Genomic DNA, 17710 nt, shown 5'->3' with positions numbered 1-17710 from the left:
AGTAATCAGCCAAGACCCCTTGCCCAGCATGGGAAGGAGTTGCTGTAGAGTCAGCATTTTGAACTTTGGTACTATGAGAAAAGTGCTTAAAGCGGACAAGTCCAGTATTGGTCTCCATTGAGTTTCTTTTCATGGAACAAGGAACAGTCTTGAATAAAACCCCTGACCTTGCTCTTGTTGTGGAACTTTTTCTATTGCTTTGATCTGAGCAAGCAGAGAAATTTGCTTGATAGCCTCTGCCCTCTGATTTTGTGGAAGGTTTGGCATGCCTCGTTTTCTTGGCAAGGTATGAAAATGGAACCTGTAACCGTGGTCTATAATGTCCAAAATCCATTTGTCTTTTGTCAGTTTGTGCCAATTTTTTGAAAACAAAGATAACTTTCCCGCCCAAAGAAACTTCTGTTTGCTCCTTGGTCAGCGGAACTAGAGGAAAGTCATTGAGATTGCACTGCGGGGCAGGAGAAACCCCTGTGTCACTTCTTTGGTTTGCTGGTTGCCATTGTCGCCCCCTGTAGGATCCTCTGTATTGCCCTCTTCCTCGGGCACGCCTGTTTTTGCCCCTTTGAAATCTTTCAGGATTAGGAAAGGACCAGTTTTTAGAAGGCCAGTTCCTGCTGAATCTGGGCGGCTGAACCTGGAGGAAATCTTTGACTGTCTGAACTGACTTGGCTTTTTCCCCAATGGACTTTAACACATCTTTAGCATTAGCACCAACAAGCTTGTTCTTTTCCAAGGGTGCGTCATCAAGTTTTGCCTTAACATGATCTGGTAAAGGTTGTTCTTTTAACCATGCATGTCGACGAATGACCGCCCCTGTCATAGCTGCCCTACATGAAGCCTCCAATGCATCATATCCACACTGTAGAAAGTGATTGCTAACCTGCTGAGAATTATGCACAGCCTCCTGCAAAGACTTCCTATCTAAAGGTTCAGGAGAGGCCAATCTTTTCTGTAAATCATCTAACAGGAAATCCTGATATTGAAACATGTGAAAGAGACAATTGAGAGCTCTCATAGATAAAGTAGTGGAGGTGTAAACCTTCTTCCCCCATCTCTCTAAGGACCTTGCTTCCCTGTCGGAAGGCAAAGGTTTTTGGAGGTGGTAGCTGAAACCCCTTTAGGCCCCTGGGAAATTGTTTCTAAATCAACAGCATGGGCCCTAAAGAAATGAGAATGGGTTTCTGGGACCCTATCGTATCTGTCAGGCTTGACAGGAGCAGGAGGAAGAGTATCAGGGGTAACACTGGAGTCAGAGTATAAATCATCCAAAACATCAAGCACAGGAGGTATAGCTAAGGGTCTGTGTTGGGGCTTTTTAAGGAAGGTTCGAAGGCGCTTTCTGGAATCTGAATATTCCTGGCCTTGCCACTTAAAATGCTCCCTCATGGAATGCAGAACTTCCCCAAAAGAAATATCCTCAGGAGGAGAGGCCGAGGGAATGGAGTCCTCTGCATCTGAATCCTCATAGATCTGGAAGGGCTCTTCCTGGCTTTCGGAGTGAACAGAGTCCTCAGAATCTTCATCAGAAGGAAGGGGGTCAAAGGGTTCAACCCTGGGCCTCTTATCAGGAGGAGGCTGGGATCCTCTCTCAGGATGGGCCTGGGAACCTCTGATCAGGGAAATTAAATCTGCAGCCATAGACATGATTTGAGTTTCAGGAGTAGGCTGAGGTAAGGTTTTAGCAGTAAGATGATTGGACTTGCTGGCTGCCTCAGCATGTGTGTAGGCCTTGATAGACATGGACATGGGAGGCCTAGCCGCTCCACGTGCAGGAGTGACCTTATCAACAGCAATGGTCTCGGGCATTTCCTCGGTTTCAGTATCCGGAGGAAAATCAATAACTGGCGTCGGAGTGGCCTCCGGTATCGGGAGGTATCGGTAATGCGGTGTCTTCAGTTCGGAGCGGTGGAATAACCGCCTCAGAGGGAACCGGGGCACTCGCGGTTAGTTTTGGCGTGGTGTCGGTGGAAGACACGGGCCAAGGATGTCGGTCCCGGTCTTTTCGTTTCTTAGGAGTCTGCGTTGTCGGTTGTTCCGACGGCATTGTATAATCAAATTTTTCGCCGAAAAAGTCTTCAGCGAACTCCGCCCGGCGCCTGAGAGTGCGCTTATTGAAGCGAGCACAGGCGGCACAGGCAGAGACGTCGTGGTCTGGGCCAAGGCAAGGGAGGCAGTAAGAGTGGAAATCCTTATGAGGTATTTGTTTACCACAAGACAAACAATTATTTACTTTTTCAGTAATTTCTGACATCGGCTGAGGCAAGAAAAGGTCCCCAACGGGGTACTTAGCTTTTTTGATGACTTTGGTTTCGAAGAATACAGGAGCTGACCGACCGGCACTTGCGAACTGCTTCTGCTTCGGGCACCGCGCGGCAAGAAAGACTGAAGAAGATGGCGTCGGCTGATGCTTATATAGTCCAGCCGCTCTGACGTCGGAGAGAAATGCGACATCAGCCGACGTCGGACCCAGACTTTGGAATCCGGCCGACCGAGGGCTGCCTGAGGCAGGACAACCCATATGTTATGACTGCAGTTGCATTCTTGAAGGACATCTATTACCATCCGACTCAGAGACACACCTACAGCCTGACAGTCCAAAACATGCTCTACAGAAAGATCATACAAACATCCACCTCTTTCTCAGCAGCAATACAATTTCTTTGTCGATTGCAGCACTGTGTTCCTGCCTGGGTACTGGAGAGAGAAAACACATTCCTACAGAGAACCAAGTGCTATATTACCGACAAACTTTTAAAAGAAAATTAGCAAAGTGAATTATAAAAAATAAAATAAAAATGAAATATAACACTGTTTAATCCAACATTTTTAAGTTTTTTATTAAGATGAAACTAGCACTTACCTCTGTTTTTCAGTAAGTTTTACCATCATTGGAGAAAGTTCGTACAAAACAAAGACACCAGGCAGGCCTTGATCTCCTATTAAACCATTGGCAACTTTTTCATGCCGTGTCACTGAAAACTGGTTTGTTTTTACTACCTAGCAAATAAACAAAAAAGCAGTCAGTGGATTTAAGATACACAACTGTTCTGATGCATGCTTTCTGTGTAATAATTAGTAGTAGTAATAAAGACTGCATAAAATAAGCACATAAACTAGAAAGCTGGATCCTACCTCACCATCTAGCTGTACATAGACCGTTGGAACTATCTTCACAAAGTACTGGAACATCATGGAAGCTAAAACACATAAAAAAAAGCAACATTATTAACAGAAACAGAACCATGACAAAAAAATACAACTTTGTCTATAATTCTTCAAGACTACAAAAAGCCAAATTATGTAGTCAATAGAGAGCTTAATAATCCTTTTCCTAAAATATTAAAGGTCCATGGACACAAAACTGCTAATACAGGATGGAGTGATCAACCAGGGTTTATTATTAAGAACAGCAATATTCTGTACTTATGAGGTGAGGTGGGAGCCCAGGGAACATAAGCATGTCTTAGATAAAGGGGAGACTGCTGCCCCCAGATTACCTAGGAGTTATGATTCACAATATGTTGACTATTTCAACTCAAAATGAAAAAGCAGTACTAACAGCCAATATGATTCTGTGCTGCATTGTCATCCAGCCTCATCTCACCAAGTACAGGCACCGGTATTAGAAGCAAGACAGGGACATTAGACAAAATATATTACAATAAGAGACAGACAGGAGTTGGACCAAGACATTTGGCTAAAAGCAGCAGGAATATATATGACGAGGAGGAAAGCTGAATGAAGATATGAAGCAGACTTTCTGAATCATCAGGAGATAGTTACAAGAGGTTAAATCAAGGAAGGAAGGAAAGGAGCAGAACTAATGGATACAGGAACGTTTGACAAATGCAAGGAAGAAATTCTTCAGAGTGAGGGCAGTGAGGCTGGAATTCCTTTTCTACACAGTAATAGAATGAAAGACAACAACGGGTTTCAGTGGTACCTGGAGAGGTGGATGGCAGGTTAAGTTGAAACACTTGGACAGACTCCAGGTCTGGTCTACATCCACTGTATTTCTTTTAAGTGTACAGATTCTGATTCTGAAGTTCACCAATGACTTTAGTAGAGAAAGGGCTACTTTCTTGGACCTGACCATTACAAAAAAGGGGAACACCAACCTACTATCCAACAACTTACACCAAAAACCCATAAGAAGGAGCCTGTTATTTCACAGCAACAGCATGCACCCCCTACTCACTAAGAAAAATGTCCTAAAGTCTCAAGGGCTCAGAATAGCAAGGGTTTCTAAAGACCTCCGGGACTTCATGAAAAACATGATTAAGCTCGAAAGAGACTTCCCAGAGAGAGGATGCCGAAGCAACTTCATCAAAGAAATCTTTGACCCCATCATTGAGAATAAATACAGAAACCCTGATTACCTGGACATTGGCAGCTCAAGAAGGAAAAAACAGGGAAACTACAACCACAATGAAACAGCAATGGTCCTCACTTTTTCTACGGATTTCCAGACAGTTAGAAACATCATTAAGGATAGTCACTATACTACCATCAACCCCTAAATTCAGTATCCATAGAAACAAGAACCTGAGAACATACATAGGGCACTCTTTGCTGTCCTCCTCAAGATGGTCTGTACCACCAAAAGCAGCTTAATAACCTTGTTGGAAATGACACTGATTTTACCATCTTCATCTCTAAATGCATAACCTCACTGGAACTCTAAAATTTATTTTGTACTACCAACAGCAATAGCCTGTCCCACTGACACTTTACTATTCCATTTACAACATCCAGCAAATCAATGAAAAATGAAGACCAATAAAGCCATAAAAATTTACAGTGATACTAAAGATCTGGAAATGTTCATCTGTAACATTTGACAATTTTCTGATTCCTGTACACAAGTGGGTCTGCTTCTTCTAACACAGTTTTCTGTATACTGGAAATCTGCTGAAATTACTATTTTTTTTCCAAGAAAATATAAATTACCATATACAAATACATTAACATGTGACTAGAAAACCTATGCTCCATCAAATCTGTTCAACTGTAGCACACAGCATCGGTACAACTTTCTTTGTTCCTTCATTTCAGTATGCTACACCCAAGTATCTTGGGTTCAGTCTCTTCTAACAATGCATACCATGCCATATCCTCAGGTAGTACACCTAGGGCCATATCACATTCTTCATGAAGTACTACTTCTCAAAATATGCCTAATTATCACATCTCCAACTGTCACTCCTATCCCTTTGTCCCTCCTCTTTGATTCCATCCTACTCCTTTAACAATTCAAAGCATCCAGACCCTTTCTTGCTATTTTAGAAATTCTGTGTGGCACTCTTCCTTCATGCATACTTTTCAAGATGCAGCCTTACCCACATCCTATTCAAACAAATGCTACCCTCAGCATCTCTTACTCCTTGTATTACATACCACAGCATACCAATGGCCTTCAACACTTTCCTTACAGACTGCACTGCAAGGGCCAGTGTAGTAGTGATTACACCCCTCATTGTTCACCTGTGTCCTACTTGCAGTCTTCCTAAATCCCCAGTGAGGTATGCAATCCTGTAGGTTGGTAAATCCAAGCACCCAACTGTCTACCTACCACTAAAACCACCAAACGTCTCAAAGGAGAACTGCCCCTTCATCTATGACCATCGTACCATGCCTTATGCCATTAGCACACAGGATAATTTTGCTCTCCTGCCTAATACTACATCTGAAACAAATATACTAAACAAAGAGTTCAGAGCAACTCAAAGTATAATTCACCAGATTACTACCATAGCTTCCAAAACAATCACTTCATTGAAACACAACATCCTGAATATATCCACACTGTACACAACCTAAATTGATAGACAGACAGCATGCTTTATTATGATGTGCCAGCAATGCATACTGCATCTTCAGTCTATTTTGTGAATATGAAGCAGTTGTGCAACTTTAATTTATCCAGATAAAGTTGCACAAGCATTTCATATTAACAAACAGACTGAAGATGCATTACATCATACATCCAGTCCCAAATTTTATGAACACAGTTTTACAACTACCTATTTGGGGGATTCCAACAAGTTAAAAAAATATATATAAAATGCTCACTTAATTTGCACTGGTCTTTGACAATGGTCAAGTGTAAATTCCATTCAAGTCAGCATCCTTCTAAACCTGCTGTCATCTTGCTGACTTGATAATCTGTTCCTTCATATTAATAATGCAGTCCTATACATGAGCCATTTAACTCCTAAACCCATAAAATACAACTAGAAAAATGATATGAAGACTCTGCAATGAAGATCAAACTTTGTAAGCTCACACTCCATCCACCCATGCTGACAGATGCATCCAACCCCCAGAGCGACTTAGATAAAGGCCACCATAGAGTTTACTAGGCAAGTATGGTTAGAAATAGATTGCCAGGCCTATCTTCCAAATCTCACGCACACACACACACAGGGAGAATTAGACACCAATCAGCTTACCGCATGCCATTGGGAGGTTGAAAGAAATGAGGAGTACATACAGAAAACACATGTGAACACAGGGAGGAGATGCACATTTCACACAGATGACACTCCAGACAAGAATGGCAACTGAGAATTTCTTGAATTGAGTTGACAGTGATATCAAAAACTCATGCTAAGCTACTCACAACAGATTATTTGCTAATACACACAGTAAACATAAATGATTTTGGTTTACCCAAACGAACATGAAGCCATTGAAGCCTGCTCAGCTGAGATGAATAGAACACACGAGCTTTCAGCAAAGCTATCCAGGCTTCCCATGGAGGGGGCTCTACCTCATGCAACTAACTTTCAGATCATCAAACCTTTCAGAGAAAGTCCATTTTGTTGATTAATGTAAAGAGAAACGGGTCTGGTAGACTGTAATGTCCAGAGGAATAACTACCAACACAGATGTCACTCTGAGTTACCCCTTTGTGTCTGCATTTGCATCCACCTTAAGAAAACAGTTGCAAGCATTTAGCTACTCTCTCTCAGAAAACAAAAATACTTACATTGTACCCTTCTTACTTTTTAATAACAATGCCTTTCTAGTACACTTAATGTTGCCTGTCCTCTCTAATGCATTCCCAGATTACTGGGCTACTTTAAAGTAATCCGAAAAGACTAATCAAACTTTCTTGCACTTCCAGTTATCACAAGTCTTTAAAACAGCACATACTTTTTTCTTGAATGTTTTATTCAATTCCCAGTTTAGCTAATCTGCATGTACCTGAACTATAAACTGACATGGTTGATTCTTCCCTCCTTACCATTTCTACTCAAACCTACGTGGCCAGCTAGTTATGCATATTCATTCTGTTTCTATCCAAACTATTATTAACACAGACAATAAGAAGTACCAGTACTAGCACTGAACCCTAAGTACTAACTCTACGAGGAAATTATCCTCTTTAATGCAATGTAATCCATTTTCTATGGCCTGTTTGTATTCTGAACATCAAGTAGTCTTGGCTACACTTCTAGCATCCACTGACAGAATGACTAATTAATTTTAAAATCTAATAAACAATCAAACTACAACTCATTGATAATCAAACTCACTGTGATACTGAAATTTCAGAGCTTTTCTTTCTGGGCCTCTGCTGAAAAGGAGTCTAAAACCCAGTCAGACTTTCCCAGTAAACAAAAGCAATAAAAAAAAAATTGTTTTTTTGCCACCTTACCCATTGATATGTGATCTGGAGTTTTGTTTATTTAAAGTGGGAATGTACACACTCCTCACATAACAGAATTGCTTTTTGAACAGAATAAATCAATTTTAAAACTCATTGTTTCAGTGAGTTTTGTTATCAATAAGTTGTGATGGGATGACACGACAGAAAGTGAGCTAATTTGCACTGAACTGTCTCAAATGTTGACTGTAAGTAGGACACTTGCAGCCTCTCTACAGTGTACTACATTGACAATCCAATACAATTTCTATTTATATATTCCTATAACTACTGTTTGTGTTTAACAAACTGGGAAATCAAACAGGGTGCAAATAATTTTCAGTAGTGGCTTGCAGCGAAAAACTCCACATAAAGACCCACAAAGACATGATAGTCAAACATTCTCATTTTCCAGTACCTGCTTTATCCTACAAAGCATTTTGAGAAAGGCAGGAGCTATCCCAACAAGGATGTAGTCAATGATGGGATGTCAGTCCATCTCCAGAAATGTACACACCTGCTTGTGTGCACGCATGCACACACACACACACACACACACACACACACACACACACACACACACACACACACACACACACACACACACCAAACATCCTGATACATAATTTCACCCTACCTGTATGCCTTTAGGATGGGAAGGAAAATGGGCTCCCTGGTGAAAATTCATACAGATGTGAGGCAAATATGTGGACTCCGCACAGGATCCACCCAGGTAGAAACCAAACCAGAGATCAAAGCAAATGAAAAGCCACAACACTAACTTCTGCACCAATTTTCAACCATTTCCCAAAACAATTGTACAGTTAATCAAAATATAACTATAACTATATATATATATATATATATATATATATATATATATATATATATATATATTTGTTGACTGGGTTAGTCCCACAAGGCTACTGGCCTCTTTTCAGGTGAGAGACTCGAGATGGTCTTTATACTACTAATGAAAATTTGGCCAGGGCATCGGGGAACTTCTACTGTTTTCAGCAGGTGCCATGGGATCTTTTACATCCAGCTGAACTACCACAACTCAGCAAGATGGGACCTTGGTTTAACATCTTATCTGAAAGAGTGCAGTATCCCCAATGCTGATTGTAGTGACAGTAATCAGTAATCCAATCACCTGGAATAGAGCCTGAAGCCTTCTGGTCTTCCAGCAACAAAGGCAACTGTGCTACTTACTAAGCTGTTGACACTAATTACAGTATATATCACAACAGAAAACCATATAAAATTTTACAAATATGCAATATCATAACAAAAGAGGAGACTGATATGAGAAGTAAGAGAAATGAAGAGGGTACAGCTAAAGAAAGTGGGACAACAAATTATGAATGGGCTAATAGAGGAGGACAACACAATTATACAAAGACAATAACTTAAGATAACAAAACACATTATTTTTAACTTAATATTTCTGTTGTGAATTCATGCTGCCTTAAGCGACACTCACCACTTATTTCTGATCTCACAAATTAGGTCTTTCAGAAGGGATTTCAACACTATAATATCCATGTTGTACTTTTTTATTTTAAATCTGTTGCACTTTTAACAGCACTGATGAGTATATAGTGATTGTTTCACTTTTTGGAGACTCAAAGTGAAGATACACCCACCCCTCAGAAAAAATGTAATGATCAGGAAGGCCAATTTCAATATGCCAAGGGAGCAAATGCTGGCAGTCATTAGCTACTTCTCACTATTAAGAGTCGCAGCAATTAAGGTGAAGACTTACAAACATGGCCTAATGGTTAAGGTGTTTGCCTTGCAAGCACAAGGTACAGGGTTTGAGTCTCACAAGGGATAATTGGCTAGGCTTAAAATGGCTCACATGGGCAGTTAGCTTAGTATTAATCTATGAACCTATGTAATAGATCTGTCTCTCTGTGCTAGCCAGTCCTCTGTCATTCTGCTACTTACTGCATCAAACTACCTTTCTTCAGTCTCACTCAGTGTGACACATGATGGTATGCCCTAAAACGGTTGTTGTATAATAGTCTTGGGGTTAAAGTACTCATGTTTTATTTTGGATGCAGTTACAAATTAGTGTGTAGTCTGCAGTGCAACACACTTCCTGAGCAAATGATGAGTAATGCCATACCTCTCAACCTCTTAAAGCAAGAATTCTGGACAACGCAAAAAAAAGTGGGACAAATGCCCAAAAATAGGGACAATTTTTAAATATTGCTCTTACAAACTTTGAAAGTTGATTGACTAACAGGTTTTGCATTAGCATGGATTTTCTGAATGGTATGAAGTCTGAAACTCAAACACGTCATTATTTTCTATCTTCAGTCTTAAATGATTTGTTGCTAATTTGCCAGAAAAGCACAATTTTATGAAAACCAGACCAAAAATATGAGGCACAAATCTGAACATTCTGCAAAAATCTGTACAGTTGAGCGAGTTTAAGTATATGTAAATTAATGGTGTAATATACTGACATATAGTTAAAGTAATCCACACAGCCACAATAGCATTTGTTATAGTAATGTATTTAAACAGTCCATGTATCCTGAACGCAGATACGTTTTAAACTACATAGAAAGAAATAATAATTTTTGGTACAAGAAATAAACTTACAACTTTCTTGGTTTACTTTTCAATACTACTAAACTTTTATTCCTTAAACAGCTTAGTAACCACTAATCAAATTTATTAAAGAATTTTCAAACTCCCTAACTATTCGACCAGTCCCAACAATATTTCAGTTTTCCTTCCTTCAATATCTAACCTTTCAGGCAAAAATACCTAAATTCTACTTCAAATGTATCTGACAATTGCTGCCAAGCTAACTCAGTCCTACGCACAAAAACCCCATCATCGTGGTTTATCATGCAAATTTTAAAACTGCTCCAACACATTTCAAACTACCCATCTCTCAGGTCATCTTCTCCAGCATAGAGAACACTGCCATCACAGAACCTATCCAAGAAACTTCCCACTTCCCACTCCCCAGCGACTTCTACCCCACGTGCATTCTACCAACACTAGCAAAGATCATAGAAATATTCACCCAAGCACTGTACATCTTCAAATATACAGTGCCTTGTCCATATGCTAGCATGGTTTCTAGACTGGGAAGGGCCCTAAGACTGCCCTGTGGAACCCAATGATGATGTTCTCATGGAAGTGCCAATGGCCTTCTCATCACAGTGATCTCTATAAGTTTAACAAAGACTTGTGTTCTTGTAAGTCACCAGCTCCTTATTTCTGCCCTAGTCTTAGCTTGGCTTTAGCACTTAAGTCACAAACTGGGTGACAAACTTCATCATCATCTCACACTTCTCTGCTTGCTGAATGTTCATCTAAGGTTCAGTACTTGCCCTATTCCAATTGTCTCTATTCATTAACACTCCACTTGTCTCTATTTCTAGTTTCAAATGCTATCTTTACATTAATGACATAATAATTGACAGGTCCTCTTCTTCACTTCAGTGATTAAAACTCAACCTGAACAAGACCTCGCTGACCTCCAAACTTAGTTTTCCACTGACAGCTTACAAATGAGCCCAGCTTAAAGCAAAAGCAATGTTCGCTAGTTCCAACTCTGTACTAATGCAAGTCTCAACAACTGGGTAACCAAGGTCTTGTCAGGAAACACCCTACACTTTAAATACCTAGACATGTGGCCAGAGCCTACTGTATCATTTAATTTTAACCATTGCATAGAGCAGACCACATCTAAACAAATTACTGTTTGGAGTAAATACAATTTCACTACACATATTCCTTGATGCAATGACAGCAAAATGGAAAGGAATTGTACTTGTCTTTCAGCTTGAAGATTTGAATACGAGATCCCTTTATTGCAACTACTTCCTTTAAGAAAAAAAAACTCCCTATTACAATCAACCAGGCCAGCAGCATTATTATTTTAGTGTCAGAAAACGAGCACAACTGTATTCATGCTAAAAGCCAAATGGCTGCTAGCCAATAAGCAATGTGTAGTTACATCACTCTACCAAGTACTGTCTGGAATATAATTCCTTGCCTTTCTTACCTAGCAAACTCACTGTTCATCACTATTCATCATATTATCAACTTTGCTGTCTCAGCAATGGTGCAGTGGTTCTGTGAAGATCATAACAATGACTTTCTGCTTCATACTCAGACTTCCTGGCTCATTCTGAATGAACTAATTGCAGCTGCCATATTTTACAAGCAATCATTTGACCCCTACCCCACCCCCACTAAAAACTCTGAGGTTCCAAAAGCTGACTATGTGGAATGAACTTATATGTCACTTTCCTGATAATGTTAAGTACTACAAATGTGACAATTTGTACTATAACATGAAAGATTTGAAATCAAGGTCAAATGTGTTACCCTTATAAGTCAACACACTAAGTACCAGAATAAGCTTATAAAAGAAAATAACATATATTAAGGGGAACTTTCTTTCACTCATTTTCATTTTTCAATTCCTCCTTTCTTGATTCAGGCATTACACAGATATAATCAAATCTCATTCCCCAACATCTATGGTTGCAAACACTGGACAGGTTCCTGCAATGAAATTGTTCAAACATAGAAACTTATCCATCGAAACAGTTTGTTGTTGAATTAGACTAATGTACCATCCTGCTCAATGATTGTTTCTCACAGAAACTAAAGAAAACAATCAAAATAAAGACTTTCAGGGGAAAAGCTGAAGGCCAGACTAGCAGCAGAAAACAAATTAATGTATTTTACTGGTAAAAGTTAGAGCTGTGCATGCTACTAACATATCTAAGCAATCTGAAAACAAATAAATGACATCTATAAAAATGCATGAGACACTCCCAAAAAAGATATGTTAATAAAGCTAAGATTTTGTTGTAAATATATAGTCACTAGTAGTATGAACCTTGGCTCTAAATGACTGTCACTGTTGAAGTGACACCCCAACCCCATGTGCAAAAATGGAAAAAGGTATTGTGGATGGATGGAAGGACAGATACAAGATAAGTACATGTGATGTTTGGTGGTTTAAAGCAAAACAAAATGTGCACATGTGAAGTCAATGTACTATAAATACACAGGCTAGCTATGTGAGATTGGGTATTCAGAAACAATGCACAGCATTAACCAAAGTAATGTGGAGTGGGGAGATGAGCAGGGATGACGCAATTCAGGGACGCATAGTGTGACCACTCTACCAGAAAAATAGCAAGATGTACATCATATCCAAATGACCACATAATGATATGCAACAGAGTGCCATCACATATGCAAATAACAAAATAAAACATGGCAAAGCAATTGTGAAACATTCAAAATTAGCATAATGAGCATCGCCAATCAAATATACTGGATTTCCAAATGTCTAGAAGCTGTACTTATTCATGATGCTAGAAGCAATGTCAGCATTAGCACAGTAAAAAGCGTTAGTGGCCACCTTTGGAGCCACTGTCTGTGATGTTACAAATCATCCCCTCTATGTTAGAGGAATCGGCTACTGACTAACGTACCATCAGCTCCACAACCAGAACACTTTTGACTGTCATTGTGTAGACAAAGATACCACACAGGAATTAGAAGACATGTGCCGCCCTCACATGGAATCAAGCAGGATAAGTGGAATGCCTGTCTCAGCAAACATGAAGGATTGTGTGGCATTAATCATCCCTAGTATGAGGATCTTTCAGCATCCAGCAAGGGACACATTAGGAATGCTGCAGGTGTTAGCCTCATGAATTCCTTACTAATTGGTATGATGCTGCAGCATGTGAAGGAGCATACCTGGCTGCTGTGGATAGCAGATGACAGAACCAGCACTATGTAGACATTCTGTTACATAGTTAATTTCCCTAAGGTTCTGGGATCCACTGAGTGCATCCACATTGGCCATCAAGGCACCCACCTCCTTCACACGATAACTGATAATATCAACTGGAAGGACCTTCATACCAGCTGCCAGGTGGTGTGCAGGTATTACATACAATCTAACCGTGCACCATCCTGGCAGTTTCCATGATTCCCACATGTGGCACAGGTGTGACCTCTACCACGGTGACATCCACATGGTCATCAAGATGATAGGTATACATACTGTTACCCACAGGTATGCTGGTCCCAGGAATGTATGCATCAGGCCACTCATAATGGTGTCCATTGCTATGTGTTGCAGGTAATGCACAATATGTCTTGGAGCTGTGACTGATGAGCCCCATCCATAGCCCAATACCATGGTGGAGCTGGCTTACAACTGCCAGAGACACAGATCATCACCAAAGGTGTGTTCACACTTATGAAGGCTAGCTTCATCACATGACATACTGCAATATGCCCTGGATGTTTGCAGCTAGATACATGTGATCTGCGTCATGCCACACAATATGGTACTACAAAAGAAGTTACAAAGTGGGAGCATCACAGAAGTTACAAAGTGGGAGCATCACAGAACATCCAGACATTCCTGTGGCAGCAGTAGAAAAGAAATTTATGGAACAGCTGTCAGAGGAACTAGCTGCAGCAGTACCCCAAGCCAGTCAGGGATCACATCCTCCAGAGATAGGGTGGAATGCTGCCTCAGTGTACTGTACATCATATCAGTATCGGGACTGGAGACATCCTATACAATGGGTGTCATACCACTTCTGAAATATGTATATGAACCCTGCTGTGGGCTTCCTATGTGGTGTGGCAGTAGAAACTTGGCATCCACGCCCCCATGAACATACACAGATAGGTGCATAAACTCAGTAGGGCTACGGGGGAGTGGGATGGTGCTGAACTCTAGGAATCTGAGTGGCATGCCAGTGGGGCGTTTCTGCAGTGGAGTAAGGAGAGGATTGCTATAACCATAGATGTGTCCACACTGAGTGGAACCAGCCACGGACAGTGCAGTGAGTGATAATGTCTCCAGAATGGAATGAACCATTTCAGTAAACTTGCCATGTGACTGTGCACTCTAAATCCATCTTCTTGCACGGCCACAGAAGCAGCTGCTTGCATCCTCAGAGATGTACCAGATTCTGCCAACTGGGCCACCTCTGCCCTCAACAAATGAGCCTGCACAAGGACCCTATTTGCTATGTCACTCTGCATGTGCTTCAGGATGTCCTGCTATTCCTGAAGTGGTTGCACATCCTCATATAGGCCATGCAGCACACTCAGCATCTCTAGCACAGTGCTACTAAAAGTTATCTGTGCCTGAACCACTGACCTGTGAATCCAAGGAAGACAGCATTGTCAGGGAGTGCCCAGTAAAAATGGTAGCAACAGCCAACTAGAGGCCTCGTCCCTATGCTGGCTGAATCCACTTCTGAGGCACTGCAACCCTCAGATGTTGTCTGTGGTGGTGTCTCATACACTGTTTGAGTGGGGCTAAAATGGATACGACATCCAACACTAAACAGAGAGGATACCTTAGGCTCATACTGCCACTCTTCCAGTATCACATTTGTGTGTGATGTGTAGTATTGCTGGCAATGCCACTGAGTCATTAGATGTGAGTGTGCCCTCCAATGCAAGTACTACAGACAATGCTGCTGTTTCTTCATTATTCATTATGCAGTCATTATCAGCTTCTAGTGATCTGCTGACATTAGGCATGTTCTGATCTTTTGTGCTGCTGTCTTAACAGTAGAACCTGTGAATCCATACAGATAACTCAGATGACAATGGTGGCTTACAAATGTGATTACCACCACCTTGAGATACACAGCTTGTTACACATCAACTGTGTACATAGCTTATAGGCATATACGTACCTTGTGATACAGGTTGTCATGATTGCAGCCACAGTGTATCAGGATGACAATAGGGATGCAGCCTGGATGACAGATATGAATGTATTTTTATATGCAAACCTATTCATAGTTACAAGTCACTATGTTACAGTAATGGCACATGCTAGTACTAACCTGCTGCATTACCTACAGACACAGCCTGCTGGTCATCTCCAGCCCAGCTCTACATCCAAGTCACCAACAGTGAAAAGATTTTCTACACACACCACAGAAGGAAACCAGGACTTCATCAACCTATGTGAGATGTCTCAGTGTTGAGAGTCCACTCCCTGTGGTCAATCTGTCTCTGGCAATTTCCTGTGCCTTGCTTTTGGCATGCAGTACAGAGACACACATATTACTGTTCTATTACGGTTGCCAAATGCACTGAAGTCTTGCACCAGTCTCAGGCACATCTGGTCAAAGAAGGCCTTGAATGCATGTGTATCTTTGAGAAGGATAATGCATTCAAGGCCTTGAATGCATTACCCTTCTCAAGGATACATAATACATGTGTGTGTGTACAGCCTGTAGCATTAACTCTGTCTCTGGTGCAGTGAACTTTTCCAGCCACTGAAACTTTCTCTGTACACCTATGGGCTAGACATGTGGCTCAGACTGCATGTTTGACTGTCCACATCATTCAACAACTGTCTTAGCATTATTCTCTGACTCCAATAAGTGGCCATAGCCTTGTGTGTTACTATGCTGTGACCATTTCAACACTTCCACAGTACATCAGCAACAGGCATGTTAGCAATATTTGCTGTTCATTGGAACTCTGCTGATGGAATGTCTGAATAATATACTGGATGCCTCATATTTCCAATAGCATATTTTACAGTTTGTGCAGATATGATATGCTGTTGTGAACCCTACAAAGCAGGGCTGCAACCTAGCTTAATCGTGTTCCCTGTTTCATGTCAGCTTGAGTCCTCCTCCAGCAGAACTGCAATCTTTTCTGCCTTATTTCCTCTTGTCTGTCAGGCTGAGCAGCTCACAAAAGGACACACACTGTCTTGTTCTGCTCATTATCAGGCTAAGCCCCCTACAGCATGTCAGTCCTGTCATGCCCAGTGTTGTTTTGCCCCACACAGTCCTCTGCTCAGTAACTCTACATTGCTGTAGTCCTGAGATCCCCTACCAGAATTTATGTTTGCTGTCAGCTTGCCTGCATGGCAGTACACTATTATCCACTATATTCCAGTGCCCATGTTGTTCACAGTAATGCAGTCACCTGCATTACGGTGAATGTGTTTTTTATCACACTAAAATGAGGCTAGTAGTAAAATGACCACATTAATGGGGTAATAACTTAGCAAGGTTGTGTCTGAATTACAGCCATAACAAAACATTATCAACAGCGATTGATGCACCATCTTATGAGGCTCACCACATGCAGTCCTCATTCTGACCTGCAGAATGGACATGGACTCTTCATATGCAGAATTTATCAGGATTCCTGCCTTGCGCAACAAGGAAACCAGGATCTTCCTATACCTGCTGTACAGCAATAGGGAATACCTGTTAGGGGAATATGAGGACCCTATCTATAAAAGTGGTGCCTGCTATCAGCTGACCCATACAGTGACCTGCAGTGCACCACCCAGACCGGCTCCACTAGTGGGGGACACAGGTAAGAAGAGGGAGCCAACATTTTCTAAGCATTCTGTACTTGGTTTGTCACCATACAAATCTTTCACTTGTAGACGGAACAACCTTCTGCTGTCAGGGATAGACAGTAGTGGCTAATATTTCTTTTATATTTTACAGTGATCAAGGAGACTGGATGGTCTGTCTAAGGAGACATAACAGGCAATTCAGGTGGCAGGTTAAGTGCAGTGTACTGCTGTCTGTACTGTATGTAGTGTCATACATGTGTACTAATCTACTGCATTTGCTTCTCTCTTGCTTTTGTTTATTTTTTTTCTTTTTTGACTATTTGTTTTTTTTCTACCTATAGGGTCATCCATAGTGCAGGTTGTGGTGAGGCTGCATTCAAAGTGCTTCACACCATGAATCACACTTACTTTTGGACCCCCAACAGTCTCTACTGTCACCTCACTGCATGGTGATTTTTTGGGCATGCTGGTGGCCTCTCTGCCCACCTCTTGGGGGGGATAAAGGCTACTCCTCTGATAGTGGTCCCAAGTGGTCCTCCTAGGTCACTAGGCAAAAATGCAGCAAATAGTGAGGATGAAGGTGGACCACTGACTGGATGCCTATATTGGCACCATGAAGCATCTTCTTGCGCTACTGTTAATGTGACCATGAAGTTTAGCAATGCAGCCCTGTCCCCAGCATGATGACACTA

At 41.2% G+C, this 17710-nt stretch overlaps 1 protein-coding gene across 1 annotated transcript in view; it reads right to left on the bottom strand.

Moving 5' to 3' along the window:
- Positions 1–17710, bottom strand: part of ERGIC3 (ERGIC and golgi 3) — a gene marked incomplete in the record, with an annotated part of 681165 nt that overhangs the window by 95752 nt on the left and 567703 nt on the right. The window contains 2 exon segments of the mRNA XM_044090101.1: positions 2861–2997; positions 3133–3197. Coding sequence (XP_043946036.1) covers positions 2861–2997; positions 3133–3197 — 202 coding nt within the window.

Source organism: Protopterus annectens, chromosome 12.part0 (assembly GCF_019279795.1).
Source record: "Protopterus annectens isolate FY-2018-M chromosome 12.part0, PAN1.0, whole genome shotgun sequence".
Taxonomy (NCBI): domain Eukaryota; kingdom Metazoa; phylum Chordata; order Ceratodontiformes; family Protopteridae; genus Protopterus; species Protopterus annectens.
This window is presented reverse-complemented; position numbering and strand designations above follow the sequence as displayed.